Below are 13,871 nucleotides of genomic sequence, written 5' to 3' on the forward strand. Positions count from 1 at the left end.
TTGCTTGCATGTATGTGTGTGTGAGTGTTCAAATGTATGAATGTATGTATGTACAGTATGTATGTATGTAAAAATATATATATATATTCTCGAAAAACATTCTTGTTGGCAGTGGTATTGTGTGTGGTGTTCAATAGTTTTACACACAAACTAATCTCTCGTGGACAGACGCACATAACATAATTTGATGCTATGGAATCTGGAGCGTTACAATCCTGTCAACAATATGGCTTTTCTGGTTCTGTTACTGGCGTCTTACAGTAGGCTTCACTACCCTCTGTCTGTCTCTTTATAACTGACTTATTGCTCTGTTGGAGGAGATTGTTTTACTGCCTGTAATGTTGATGGCAATAGAAGTGAGAGACAGAAAAAGACTGGCGTGTGGTAGTGGAGCTGGGAACCACTCATTTGTTCAACAATTCATCAATATGACAAAGATGCCTCTATTGCTTTAAATGAACCGGCATGTTGCTTAGTACAAAGTTAACTCCAAAAGCCCATGGTCATTTAATATAATGTAAGTAGCATTAACTTTCATAGTAATCGTTTTATAATAGTTGTATTAGTTTTAATTTAATCATTTTATATTAGTTATTATGCTCTTCCAAATCCATATGCCATGAATAATCACAATAAAGAATTTGGCAGATAAGTTATTCACCTTTATTAACTACATTATTCATTGTTTATACATTCGGAGAAAGATCGGCTCTACGAAAAGATAAATAAATAAATACACGACTAAAGACAGACAGAGAAACGTAAACACGTGTGCTCACACATTCTAGCGTACTGTACATACATACTGTACATTCATACATTAAAAAACAGATTAACAAAATACAATCAAAATCATTTTCATTTAACAGACAGGAAGATTCATCTGTCCAACATCTGCAGGTTTAAAGACATAGGGAACAACCTGAGAAACTGTTTGAAGAAGAGAAAAATAGAGAGGGAGAAAGAAAAAGGGAAAGAAAGAAAAGTTCATTCATAATTCAACGACTTTTCAAATAAAACGCTGCGTCATTCTGTTTAGTTTTTCTTCTGTGCTCAGTGGTGTCAGAAGAACATCAGGGTTTTGTTTATTAGGACATGCAAAGGGTAACGTTTTACAATGTTTTGCCACGTAAATGAAAATGAGCCTTTCTTATTGGCCAAGGTCGAGGTAGTCCCCCCTGTTTCAGTCCGTTTTCCTACATCTGGTGCCTAATGACACAACCCTGTTTTTTTTGGGAGGTAGGAAAAGTCACCATCGTAAAAGTCACCAAGTTTCATCATCATGTCCTCAGTATGTGTTTGTTTTGTGTTATCATCAAGTGAGCGAGTAATCTAAATTACAGAGGGGGATGGCGGTTGTTCAGCTGGAGCCATAGCATCATTAAGTAAAAAACCTCTAGCATCATTACATCTGAGTTGGCTGTCATCAGTCTGATTTAACACGGTCATCTATCAACCCAGCATGGTGATCATAAAACTCCCTCACAAGTTGAGGATGGGTTTATTAAAGGTCGTTTTGGGGCCTTGTAGATTGTTTTGCTCATGGAGCACCACTGGTAGCCATTGTCTCCTGTTTAAAACCAATCTTAAAAAGTAAAGTCCTACTATCGAGCCCAGATTATTTCTCCTCATGGATTCACAGACATCATTCATCGAGAGAAGAAAGAGGGAGCGAGAGGGAACAGCGAGAGAGTTAAAAGAGGGAAAGAGCAATAGGGAGAGAGAGAAAATGGAGGGATAGAGAAAGACTAAAAGAGAAATTCACACCATTAAAAAAAACGTTATAAAAAAAACAGCATTCGTCTATAAGGCTAGATGGGCTCCTCATCACTCTCCTCTTCCACTTGCTTCTCTGCGACAGGCCGGAGGGTGGTGAGGGGGGTGGAGAAGGCGGCGAGGGGGATGGAGAGGGCGACGGTGAGGGGCATGGAGAGGGGCGAGGTGAGGGGGATGGAGAGGGGCAAGGAGTGGGGTAGCGAGGGGCTACTGTTGCTACTGCTGCTGCTGCCCGTTCCGCTGCTGCTACCACTGCTGTTCACCTCCACCACCTCCCGCTTCGTGCCCTCGATCCACACCTCCATCTCCTCCTCCTCCTGTGTCGTGGGAGGTGGCGGGGCAGGGGCGCTGGGGACGACGGGAGCGGGGGAGAGAGGGGAGGAGGGGGCTGAGGTTGCCTGGTGTTTGGATGACTTTCGGCTGATGTTGCGGAAGCTGGCCAGAGGGGGACGTAGCCGGACCCCGCTACGGGTTGAGCCCTCAATGGCCTTTTGGAGCTGGGAGAGAATGTGGTAGTGGGGACAGGGAAAGAAGAACACATTAGAAGAACACAACGTTGAATTACATGAAAATAGCATGATGAGTAGACTCATAAGGCAATATGACTCAACCCTTACTAAATTCTCAGATTGTCACAAGCATAAGATAATTAAATCCTGTAAAATAGAAATAGAGAGAGAAAGAGAGAGAGAGAGAGAGAGAGAGAGATATAAAAGAGAAAATTACATTTTCTTACCTCTTTAAGTGCCACAACACCCACCAGTTTTCCGATACTGGTGACATAGGCATGACTCAGGCCCAGTAATGAGAAGAGAGTGTGGGTCTGGGACAGGCAGAAAAGGTCAGACGTCAAATTAGGCCTCAACATTTTGGTATGGCTTCTGTTCTGAGCAAATCTACTATCGGTTGTATTTCAGGTGTGTCTAGACATGATGTCAGATACTGTACCTCCAAATTGGTATGAATTGGCAGCACTTCAACCAACCTTGTGTAATGATGTCCTCTCTACCAGCTGGAAAGGGGAGGGATCTATTCGGATCTGATCAATTTCCATTGGCTTGTCCATCTCGGCCTCCTCCCATTCTTTGATCTGCACCAGCCAACCAGACACAAGGTCAACCAACACTGTAATTGGCTAAAAACACTCTAAAACGCAACCTTCAATGTCAACTGCCTCCATAAGAGATTTAGGGTTGTTGACACCTTTTAACCCTCTTATGGATTTCAACATTAGCCCCTTTTGACAAGGACAAAAGTGTAGGAAAATGTACAAGGCAGTCTACTTTAATAATTTGGTATGGCATCAGGAGAAGTACAGTTCTTGGGACTGAACTTAAATGGACATGAATGAGATCAGTTACCTCTTCTGGTGTCATCGTATCAGACAGGGGAGGGTTGGCGCAAGATTCCTGATGAGATAGCGAGAAAATAGAGGGGGGTAAGACAAGACACTTCCTGAGTAACGTCATGCTCACATTTTTAGTTGCCCCCATTTTCTTTGAAGCGTTTCAAGGAGAGGTGATGACAGTCTCTTCACTTCTGCTTCCCATAACTTAGCTGATTGCCACTGTTCTTGAAACCAATTACTCATATTTGTCTCTTCAAAATATATAGAATCATGTACCCTATTTGGCTGAATGCAGTGTCAAGAATCATTTTGTGTGGGCTGCATGTTCATCGATGTACTCTTGTTGATTTTTTAAGCCAGGTGTTTGTGTGAAATATAATAACAACTTGACTTATCAGAATGAAATAGTCATGAGTTTGGGGTGTACAATTCAACCCCAAAGCTGTGCTAGCCAGTGGAAGACTACAACAACGATGGTCTTGGTGGGAAAATGTACACATCAACATTGAAAAGAGAGATAGGACAGTCATTTGTGCAGCTAGGAAAAGTATGAATCCAATTCAAATCCCATACTTACAAGCACATCCTTGAGTATAAAATAGTAATGGACTTGGCTTTTCAGAATGAAATAGTCATGAGTTTTGGGTGTACAATTCAAATCAAAGGCTGGCTTATCCAGTAGAAAACTGTAAAACTACGATGAGTGGCAAAATATTATGATCAACATTGAATAGGGAGATACAGTAGGTTGGTACTTACAAGTACATCCTTGAGTATCATTAACATACATAGTTTTTCATATTTGCAGTATACATTGGTAATATGAAAAGCCAACCAGCCAGCCATACCAGGCAAATAATAACCATATTTCATATGCAGATTTCCATATAGAACTCAGAGGGAATATGTTTGACTATGGAGCCTCTCTGAACAATATCCATTTGCAACTCATGTGAATTCAAGTCACACTCAATTAGATAAAGGAGTGGGTACATAGAGAGCAGATCCCAGTAATGAGGTTCATCCCACGCAAATATAATGGCTAAATATTTATATTTTACATTTGAAATATGGTTTTCAATCGAACCGCCAAGGATAGAAGCTATCTACATCTCAACAGCTCATTATCCCAGTAATTTATTTGCTGCTCAATTCTCGGCTCCAGAAATACTTTAGTGATCGTTAGGAAGACATTGTTGTGCGTACAGTAGTGCTGAGCGATTAGTGTTTTTTGAGGTTGGTTGGGTTTCGATTCGATGCTGAAAACAATTTGTTGTCCGTGCTACAGACGGCTATATCGGTCCGCTAATACAGGACTAGTAAAGGCCCAGTGCACTACTTTGGTGAATGTTTTTTTAAATATTTTTATTTTATTTTGATTATTATAATTGTTTTGATTCAGATTTTTCAGGGTGTGGTGCGGCACCTTCAGCACCCCTATTTCCAACAGCCTCAATTTGTCGGGGTATGGACTCTACAAGGTGTCAAAAGCGTTCCACAGAGAGGCTGGCCCATGTTGACTCCAATGCTTCCCACAGTTGTGTCAAGTTGGTTGGATGTCCTTTGGGTGGTGGACCATTCTTTATATAAAGGCGAAAGAAACGCACACCTATTTAGGCGAGGTGCTGGCTGACGGCGTAAAACACTTGAAAAATAAAAGGAAAGCCGCACACTCTAGGAGCTCAGATGCAATAATTTAATATCCTAATAACCAACGGTTCGACAGACAAGCTGTCTTCATCAGGGTATACCTTTATTTTTCAAGGACCATTCTTTATACACACGGAAAACTGTTGAGCGTGAAAAACCCAGCAGCGTTGCAGTTCTTGACACACTCAAACTGGTGCGTCTGGCACCTGCTACCATACCCCGTTCAAAGGCACTTAAATCTTTTGTCTTGCCCATTGAATGGCACACATACTGTACACAATCCATGCCTCAATTGTCTCAAGGCTTAAAAATACTTATTTAACCTGTCTGGTCAGTCTATGTCATGGAAAGAGCATGTTTTGTACACAGTGTATATTACATTTGTATTATTTGATGACTTTATTTCATTCCAAGTCATCATCTCATCTTTATAGAGCTGCTGCCTATGCCATCTGACAAAATCACTATTTTAGTAGTTCTTCAAAGTAAATAAGGCATACTTTTATGACCGCTGAAAACAAATTACCAATCACTTAGATCATGTATTTTCCGGTAGAGATACTGCTCTCTATCCCTCTCCGCAGACACACAGACCGGACAAGTAGATACACAATGGATTATGTTTGTAGTTAATTGCCATGTTTTATGCGCTAAATTAAGTAGAATATTGGCCTGTTGGAAACTACAACTCCCTACTACATCGCACAGTTCGGGCTTGATCTGATTTATCTCTAGAGAAAATGTGCATTGACCTCACAGAAAAAAACTAAATGGAATTCAAATAATTGAACCGACGTTGGTCAATTAGTTGTTTAATAAAACCAAAAAATTACCAAAATGTTGGTTAATCGCTCAGCACTAGCGTAGAGTCACAGACACAGGCACAGACACTCTGCACACACACAGTTATAGACTACCTGTGACTGTCCCTCTGCCTGTCTGTCTCGGGAGGTGAAGATATTCCGTAGAGTTCTCCTAACAGACTGAAGATGGCCCTTTTCTGAAAAGGACAGATGATAAAATATGGATGAGGGTCAAAGTCTTCTACAAAGGTGTCTTGATGTTGAGATTGATAACTAAATAATTCAAAGCTGTATAATAATATGAATATACAATAAGCTGTATAATAATATGTGACATTCTGTTTCCAGGAACCCATAGAAGTATTGTTCCAGAGAGATGGTTCAACTCACCAGGAGCTGTGTGATTGGACGAGGCCTCCTGTGGTTTAGGAGATGGCAGGGGGCCATTTCTCTCTTCCTGAACTGGGGTACTCTGGGAAATTTAACAAAACAGTCATTGTACATTTATCACATTGACAGCTTAAATAATGACACAATACAATAAGTTCCTTGCCGCAAGGCGCTTCAGTAAGCGTTTTCCAGCTTGTCCCTGTAGAAGAACACTTTCTGGTTCCAGGTTGTCACCAAACAAAGAATCGTTTTAGAACCCTCCGAAGAACCTTCTTGGATGAAAACAGTTGCATGTAGACCCATTTAGAACCCTGTCCCTGTAGAACAACCCTTTTAGAACCCTTTTTCGCTGTACCTGCGAAAACATCTGCATATCTGTGTACGCAACCAATAAACTTTGATTGATTTTCTAAGAGTGTGTTTTTGATGCCTTATGAACATTTACCCTCGGTCTCTCTGACAAACCTTATCGCCACTCTCTTCATCATCTTCATCCACAAAGGCAAAGGATTCCCAGCTGTCTTTGGCATACTGGTTCTGTTCCTGTAAACACTGTTCCTGCCTGAGGACCCGCCTCTCTGCAGAGAGCCACCAATCACAGAGAGCATGGAGCTCTGACCGCTCGATGGAGCCCAATAGGATCATAGAATCTACAGGGAAGATAGTCACATGATGGAAATGAAGACACTGAAATGTATCCTCACGTTCATGAAAAACTCATTAATTTTACCTGTTGAATCCACTAGTGGTATCGTTTTGAGAGAAGTGGAATCCAGGAGGTGTATCAACTCCCTACAGGTGGACTGTAACGAGAGAAACTTCACTTTCCTAACCATGATGTCCTCCACAAAGATGTTATACTGGCTGTAAGTCAGAAGGAAATGGCAATCATTAATTCATGCTCAACACTTGTGTACTACTGGTGTGTCTATGTTGAGGAATCAAGCATGCTGAGGCGGCCATATTGACTCAAGCAACTTATTGTTTTAGCATGGGACCCTCAATGCAACTGGGCCCCCTTAGAGCCAACATGTCACCTTGGTTGCAGGTTCTCTTTGCACACCTGATGTGTCCAAAGCCCAGCTCAGGGAGGTAAGGCAGTTTCTTGATCTGGATGATGGAGTCATAGAGCGAGGGCTGCAGGCCCTGGGCCACCATGTTGGCCAGGATCACCGCCACCATCATTGGCAGGATGTGGGAGATCTGGCCCGTCAGCTCGAAGCAGATCACTGCTGTGGACACCGTGTGGGTCACCGCCCCGGTCAGTGCCGCCGCTCCTGGGAGAGAGGAGGGAGAAGAGGAGGGAAAGGGGGGACGGAGGGAGAAATGGAAGACAGAGGAAGGGAGAGAGGGATGGGTAGAAAGAGAAAAGGGGAGAAAGAAGGCATTTGGAAGGGATGTGTAGATGGATGATCCACAGGAGAGGGGGATATAAAAGAGGGGGGAAGTGATGGGTGGATGGGCAAAAGATGGGAGTGATTCATGGAAAGAGGCAACACAGTACTCATAGTCGGTGAACAAGTACAGGAGGGATGGGAGGAGGGAAAGAAGGGATGAGGCATGGGGTGAAAAACAAGGGATGAGGGGTGAGGAAGAGAAACATTATATCAGGGACCCAGGGTTGAAAATCAGGGGGATGATTGATGTACAGAACGGCACGTGGGAATAGCGAAGGAAGAAAGGGTAAAAGGGGATGGAATGAAAGGAGCAGAGGAAAAGAGGAGGGGAGGGGGGTTTGTAGGGCAAGAGAGGGAAGATGAAGAAGATTAATGGAAGCATTTAGGTTTATGGGTCACTGAGACAGCAGAGGACAGGAGAGGGGGAACAGACAGTGACATTTCGCCATCACACCAAAGGGGGATGACAGGCAGGCACTGACTGAGAGAGGGAGAGGAGGAGGTGGAAAGGGAGACTGACCAATGACTGCGTACCCTCCTGGGATGATGCGATACAAGATTCCATCAAACAGAATCCCGTGGGGGAAGAGGGCAGCCATGATCTCCCCCACCAGTCGGCCGAAAGAGGCTCCTGGGGAAAAAAAGACGATGGTATGGGAGGTGGAATGTCTACATTGCATGTTGGCTATCTGACATTTATCCCCCCCCTCCGCCACTCTCATAAGCACCCATCTATCTCTGTGGCTCACTAGTGATTTTTCACTCTTTGGTTATATACGACATCGAATCCTTGAAGGTACACTGATTAAAAACTACCCAGAATGCTCTACTTCATGATTACCCATTAAGCTTTATGCAATGGTCATGTTCTGTAGTCCTACACTGGATCGCTCTCTGTCAATTTACATGAAAGAATAAATATTAAAAACTGATATGGAATTTGTGTTCATATTACAACTAATAACATGATAATGTTGTGCTTCTGTTTACCGAGTATGAACACAGGCATGAAGGCTCCAGAAGGGATGGGCATCGTCGTCGAAACAGCAGACATCCAAAACTGAGACATGGGTGGAATTCAATTAGTAACTGAGCAGAATTAATGCATCTTAGTACTTCCACAATAGCTTAGAGGTTTGACTGGACTTGAAAGGCATTTTTCACACAATAGACTACATTCCCGACTAGTCTTTTCGATTACATTTCTCCAATCCAATAATACCATTGTGACAAGATACAAATCCATTTCTTCTCAATGGGAAACGCTAATCATACTGATGCTAACACTCACAGTATTACACCCTTATCCTCTAGTACACAGTGGAAATCTCTAGACAACTATGTAAAGTGTGATACTGATGGAGCGTTAAGGATTGCATCTCCACTACAGTCTCTCTGCAGGAGATTCTTCTTCTACTGAGATGAGTGAATCAACCAGGAGTCTGTCATTGTACTGAGTGGCGCTATGTGCAATGTGTGACTATACCGACAAACGCTACGGGGTGGAAAAGAAAGAGAGAGGAGGGAGCGGGGGAATGAGGTAGGGTACCTTCATGACGAAGAAGAGGAGGAGGATGACGAAGACGCTGACGTCGGGGTGCAGCCAGGCTGAGGAGCGCCCCAGGCCGGGGGGAGGGGGGGAGCCCCAGATTTTGGTCCAGGTGAAGTTGTCAAACAGGGAGTTGATGCATTCTCTGGGCATCAGCTGGAGGTGGTATGAAAGAAGGGAAAGGAAGAGGGAAAAGTAATGGCAAATACTGTTAAAAAGTGTGAATGAAAAATGGTGTTAAAAAGTGTGAATGAAAAAGGGTGTTAAAAAGTGTGAAGGAAAAATGGTGTTAAAAAGTGTTAATGAAAAATAGTGTTAAAAAGTGGTACTGAAAAAATAGTGTTAAAAGATTGAATGAAAAATAGTGTTAAAAAGAGTTTGGGATAAATTGTGTCAAAATGTGTAATGAATAGTTTAATATGTATCTAAATATAGAGTTATATTAAGATAAAACCAACTGTACTGTAGTCAGAACTTGATCAAAATATTGCAGATGAAGATTGCTTTGTGTGCATCATATATGTCAACCCATAGGCCTATTCAATATATTGCCAAAAGAGAGGTTTTGAAATAAATACTGTACTGTGAGCAAAATGGTCAGTTTTGGAAACACCTCTGCATTTTAGCACCGTAGAAATGGGGCACAAGTACCATCTTAAAAAGGTGCTAAACACCGTAGCTTGAGGGTGAAGATCCCACCACACACAGGTGTTTCTGGCTGCTTTAAACACACCTCATTCGCACTAACTAAGCAGTCTATTTTAAGGGGTCACAAAACACATGATTAACCTAGGGCTATTTCTGCATGGCTGGGCAAAGAGGCTTCTTCAATGAATATCCAGCTAATATTGAACATCTAGATTACTCAGTCCAGGGTTAGCCTGGGTACCAGAATTCTCATGAGAGCATAAATATAACTGGTACTGGCAGCCAGCCCACTGGGCACAGACGTCAGTGCAAAGTCTAGTTTTGATTTACATTTGGTTGAGTTGTTAACTAACGTGAATTCAACAAAAAATGCCACCATGTCATTGGATTTAAGTTAAAAGTTGGGTGACAAAAAATACGAAATGCCCTTACGTTGATGACTTTTTTCAAATAATCCAATCAGTTTTCCACGTTGATTCGTTTTCCACGTTGATTCAACGTCATCACATAGTTTTTGGGGTTGAAATTACGTGGAAACCACGTTGATTCAACCAGTTTGTGCCTAGTGGGTATTTCGAGTTATGAGAAAGCAAAGAATTCACAATTTATATATTTTGGTAAATAGTTGTACTTGTTAGATGATCCTATGAATGTTGCTCTGCAGGGACGTTTTTCATGATTGAGAATAGTAGATAACAGTCGCATTTTAGCCAAACAAAACAATATTGGTAACACTTTATAATAACTTATGCTTATTCAGTGTTATAAAGTGTTACTAACATGTTTTCAAGTCCCAATAAACAGGGACTTCTACAGAGCATGTTCATAGTGACAGATAAATACAATTGTATTTGAACTCTGACCTCTCCAGCCATGAACTGTCCAAATCCAGGGGGAAAGGTCAAGCTGGCTATCACTAAGGTCACAACACCGGGGAAAATCAGTCGGCTGGGGAAAGAAAAAGGATTAAACAAACTCTGTTCCAACCCTATGTCCCTGACGTTCTCTGTAGCTCGGCTAGTAGAGCACTCTTCGGCGCTTGCAATGCCAGGATAGTGGGTTCGATTCCTGGGACCACCCTACGTAAAATGTATGCACACATGACTCTAAATAGCATTGGATAAAAGTGTCTGCTAAATGGCATGCCTTCAGAAAGTTCACACCCCTTTACTTTTTCCACATTTTGTTGTGTTACAGCCTGAAATTAAAATGGATTACATTTAGATTTTGTGTCACTGATCTACACACAATACCCCATGTTAGAGGAGGGGGTCGCAGTTCCGGAGTGACACACTAGGTGTCATCCTCCGACAACCTTAGGCACCTCCTCACTCACAGTCTGGACTAATCAGTATCCTATTGGTGTCACCTGTGTCTACCTGTTCACCTGTGTATTTATGCCCTCACTTCCCTGTGTTCCCTTGCTCAGTTTTCTCTGTTAGTTTCTCTATGTCCAGCAGTATTACTCAGTGTCTGATCGGAGTGTTCTCCCTGTTTTGTTATTCGTTTCAGTCGTAGGTAGTATTTCGTATTTTGGCTGTCAGACGGTTTTTGGAGACTTATTTGCTCCGACTTTCTTTTATTGTGGCTTCGGGACCACCAGTAAAGATCCTTGTTTCACCATCTCTGCCTACTGCCTACTGTATATCCTGCACCGCACCTGTGTCACACCTCACACCAACCCTTACAGAAAACTGAGCCAATATGGACCCAGTGGAGGCAGCACAGTATCGGAGCGCATTGGCAACACAGGGAGATATGCTGAACCAACACGACCGCAGCCTGCAGCAGATCATCGAGAATCTCCGCCAGCTGACGATCGGCGTGCAGAGCCGGGTGGACACCCGACCAGCCCCGTCAGCCAGCGGAGCGGAAGCAGCGGCAGCAGCGTCTCCAGTCTCGCCTACCACCTCCGGAGAGGTATGATGGACGTCCAGAGGGCTGCAGGGAATTCCTCACCCAGTGTTCCCTGGTATTCAGCCTACAACCCTCCTCCTTCCCGACGAAGCAGGGCTGGGTGGCTTACATCATCACTCTGTTGACAGGTCGGGCCCTTTCCTGGGCTACCGCGGAGTGGGAGAGCCAAACTCCGGCGTGCTCCGACTCCTACCAATTCACCCAGGAGCTACGCAAGGTGTTCGACACCTCTCAGGTGGTGTCAGGGCACGAGGCCGGGAGGTGGCTCACGGCCTGTCGGCAGGGTGACTGGTAGGTGGCGGACTACTCTGTGGAGTTCCGGACCCGGGCTCGAGAGGCAGGATGGGAGGAGGCCGATCTGGTCGTCCTTTACGCGCAGGGGCAATCGGAGGGGATGAAGGACAAACTCTCCTTCAGGGAGCTGCCTGAGCTACTGGACGGCCTCGTCAAACTCTCGGTGCGGGTAGACAATCGGCGTCGTGAGAGGGCGCATGAGAGAGGGATGACGCAAGGCACGCCTCCACGTCCCCCTATCAACCTGGAGGCTTTCCGCTGATTCAGGGAGGAGATACCTCAGGAGGAGACTATGCAGCTGGGGGCGGGGCACTTGTCCAGGATGGAGAGGCAGAGGCATCTGCGCCAGGGACGTTGCCTGTACTGCGGCCAGGCAGATCACCACTGCGACTCATGCCCGGAGAAGCTGGGAAACGGGAGGGCTCGCTAGTATCGGGAGGGGTGCTAGCGAGCCGGAACCGAAACCCCAACTCCAGACACTCCCGGACCTTCAGTGGGCGCTGCGCGTGGGCGCATGCAATGGTGGATTCTGACACTGCGGGAAACCTGATGAACGCGGGCTGGCCCAAGGGTAGAGCGTTCCGTTACTCTCCCTCTCCAAGCAGTTTCGGTCATGGGCCTGGACGGCTGGCCGTTTGGGTCGGGCTTCATCACCAAGCGCAATGTCACCGTGCGTGTCCGGGTGGCGGGGGGGCTATGGGAGGATATCCAGTTTTTCATTGTGGACTCTCCGGAGTGTCCCTCGTCCTCGGGCGCCCCTGGCTGGTCGCCCACAAACCCCGGATAGACTGGTCCACGGGGCGGCTCATCCTGGAAGGAGGCTCCGCCCCCATCCTGTGCCGGTCTCCACCGACCACTCATCAGCCCAAACCACCGTCCCAGACCACCTACCAGTCCTCACCTCTTCCCCAGGTCCCACACTCCGAACCGCCTACCGCCCTAGCGGCGGTTGCCACTGGGAGGACGGCGACTACAGACTCCGTCACCAGCCCAGACCTGGAAGGCGTTCCCTGGGAGTATTGGGATCTGGGGGAGGTGTTTAGTAAGAGGCGTGCCAAGGGCCTACCTCCTCACAGGCCATACGACTAAGCTATCGATCTCCTGCCGGGCGCCATGCCCACACGAGGTCGATTGTTTTCCTTGTCCTGGCCGGAGACGCTGGCCATGAGGGAGTATATCGACGAGGCACTCATTGAGGGGCACATCCATCCCTCTACCTCACCCGTGGGCGCGGGCTTCTTCTTCATGGGGAGAAAGGACAGTGGGCAGCGGCCGTGCATTGATTACCGGGCGCTCAACGACATCACGACTAAGAACCGCTATCCACTCCCACTGATGACGACGGCATTCAAGTCGTTGCAGGGAGCCTGGGTCTTCACCAAGCTGCACTTACACAATGCCTACAAGTGGCTTGCGAAAGTATTCACCCCCCTTAGCATTTTTCCTATTTTGTTGTCTTACAACCTGGAATTAAAATGGATTTTGGGGGGGGGTTGTATCATTTGATTTACACAACATGCATACCACTTTGAAGATGCTAAATATGTTTTATTGTGAAACAAACAAGAAATAAGATAAAAAAACAAAAAACTTGAGCGTGCATTCACCCCCCCAAAGTCAATACTTTGTAGAGCCACCTTCTTCAGCAATTACAGCTGCAAGTCTCTTGCGGTATGTCTTTATATACTTGGCACATCTAGCCACTGGGATTTTTGCCCATTCTTCAAGGCAAAACTGCTCCAGCTCCTTCAAGTTGGATGGGTTCCGCTGGTGTACAGCAATCTTTAAGTCATACCACAGATTCTCAATTGGATTGAGGTCTGGGCTTTGACTAGGCCATCCAAGACATTTAAATGTTTCCCCTTAAACCACTCGAGTGTTGCTTTAGCAGTATGCTTAGGGTCATTGTCCTGCTGGAAGGTGAACCTCCGTCCCAGTCTCAAATCTTGGGAAGACTGAAACACGTTTCCCTCAAGAATTTCCCTGTATTTAGCGCCATCCATCATTCTTTCAATTCTGACCAGCTTCCCAGTCCCTGCCGACGAAAAACACCCCCACAGCATGATACTGCCACCACCATGGTGATGAGAGGTGTTGGG

The 13,871-nt window shown here is 45.1% G+C and overlaps 1 protein-coding gene across 1 annotated transcript in view; it reads right to left on the reverse strand.

Annotated features, from left to right (window-relative positions):
* Window positions 1–42: 42 nt before the first annotated feature.
* Window positions 43–13,871, reverse strand: part of LOC121571542 (chloride channel protein 1) — a 56,368-nt gene continuing 42,539 nt past the window's right edge. The window contains exons 11-23 of the mRNA XM_041883064.2: window positions 10,425–10,509; window positions 8,914–9,069; window positions 8,355–8,424; window positions 7,885–7,995; window positions 7,031–7,244; window positions 6,698–6,831; window positions 6,433–6,617; window positions 5,968–6,049; window positions 5,692–5,774; window positions 3,138–3,185; window positions 2,762–2,866; window positions 2,513–2,599; window positions 43–2,273 (exon numbers count right to left, since the gene is read on the reverse strand). Of these exons, the coding sequence (XP_041738998.1) occupies window positions 1,812–2,273; window positions 2,513–2,599; window positions 2,762–2,866; window positions 3,138–3,185; window positions 5,692–5,774; window positions 5,968–6,049; window positions 6,433–6,617; window positions 6,698–6,831; window positions 7,031–7,244; window positions 7,885–7,995; window positions 8,355–8,424; window positions 8,914–9,069; window positions 10,425–10,509 (1,822 nt within the window). The 3' untranslated portion in view covers window positions 43–1,811. The remainder of the gene's footprint in view (window positions 2,274–2,512; window positions 2,600–2,761; window positions 2,867–3,137; window positions 3,186–5,691; window positions 5,775–5,967; window positions 6,050–6,432; window positions 6,618–6,697; window positions 6,832–7,030; window positions 7,245–7,884; window positions 7,996–8,354; window positions 8,425–8,913; window positions 9,070–10,424; window positions 10,510–13,871) is intronic.

The sequence above is a fragment of the Coregonus clupeaformis genome, chromosome 8 (genome assembly GCF_020615455.1).
Source record: "Coregonus clupeaformis isolate EN_2021a chromosome 8, ASM2061545v1, whole genome shotgun sequence".
NCBI classification, from domain to species: domain Eukaryota; kingdom Metazoa; phylum Chordata; class Actinopteri; order Salmoniformes; family Salmonidae; genus Coregonus; species Coregonus clupeaformis.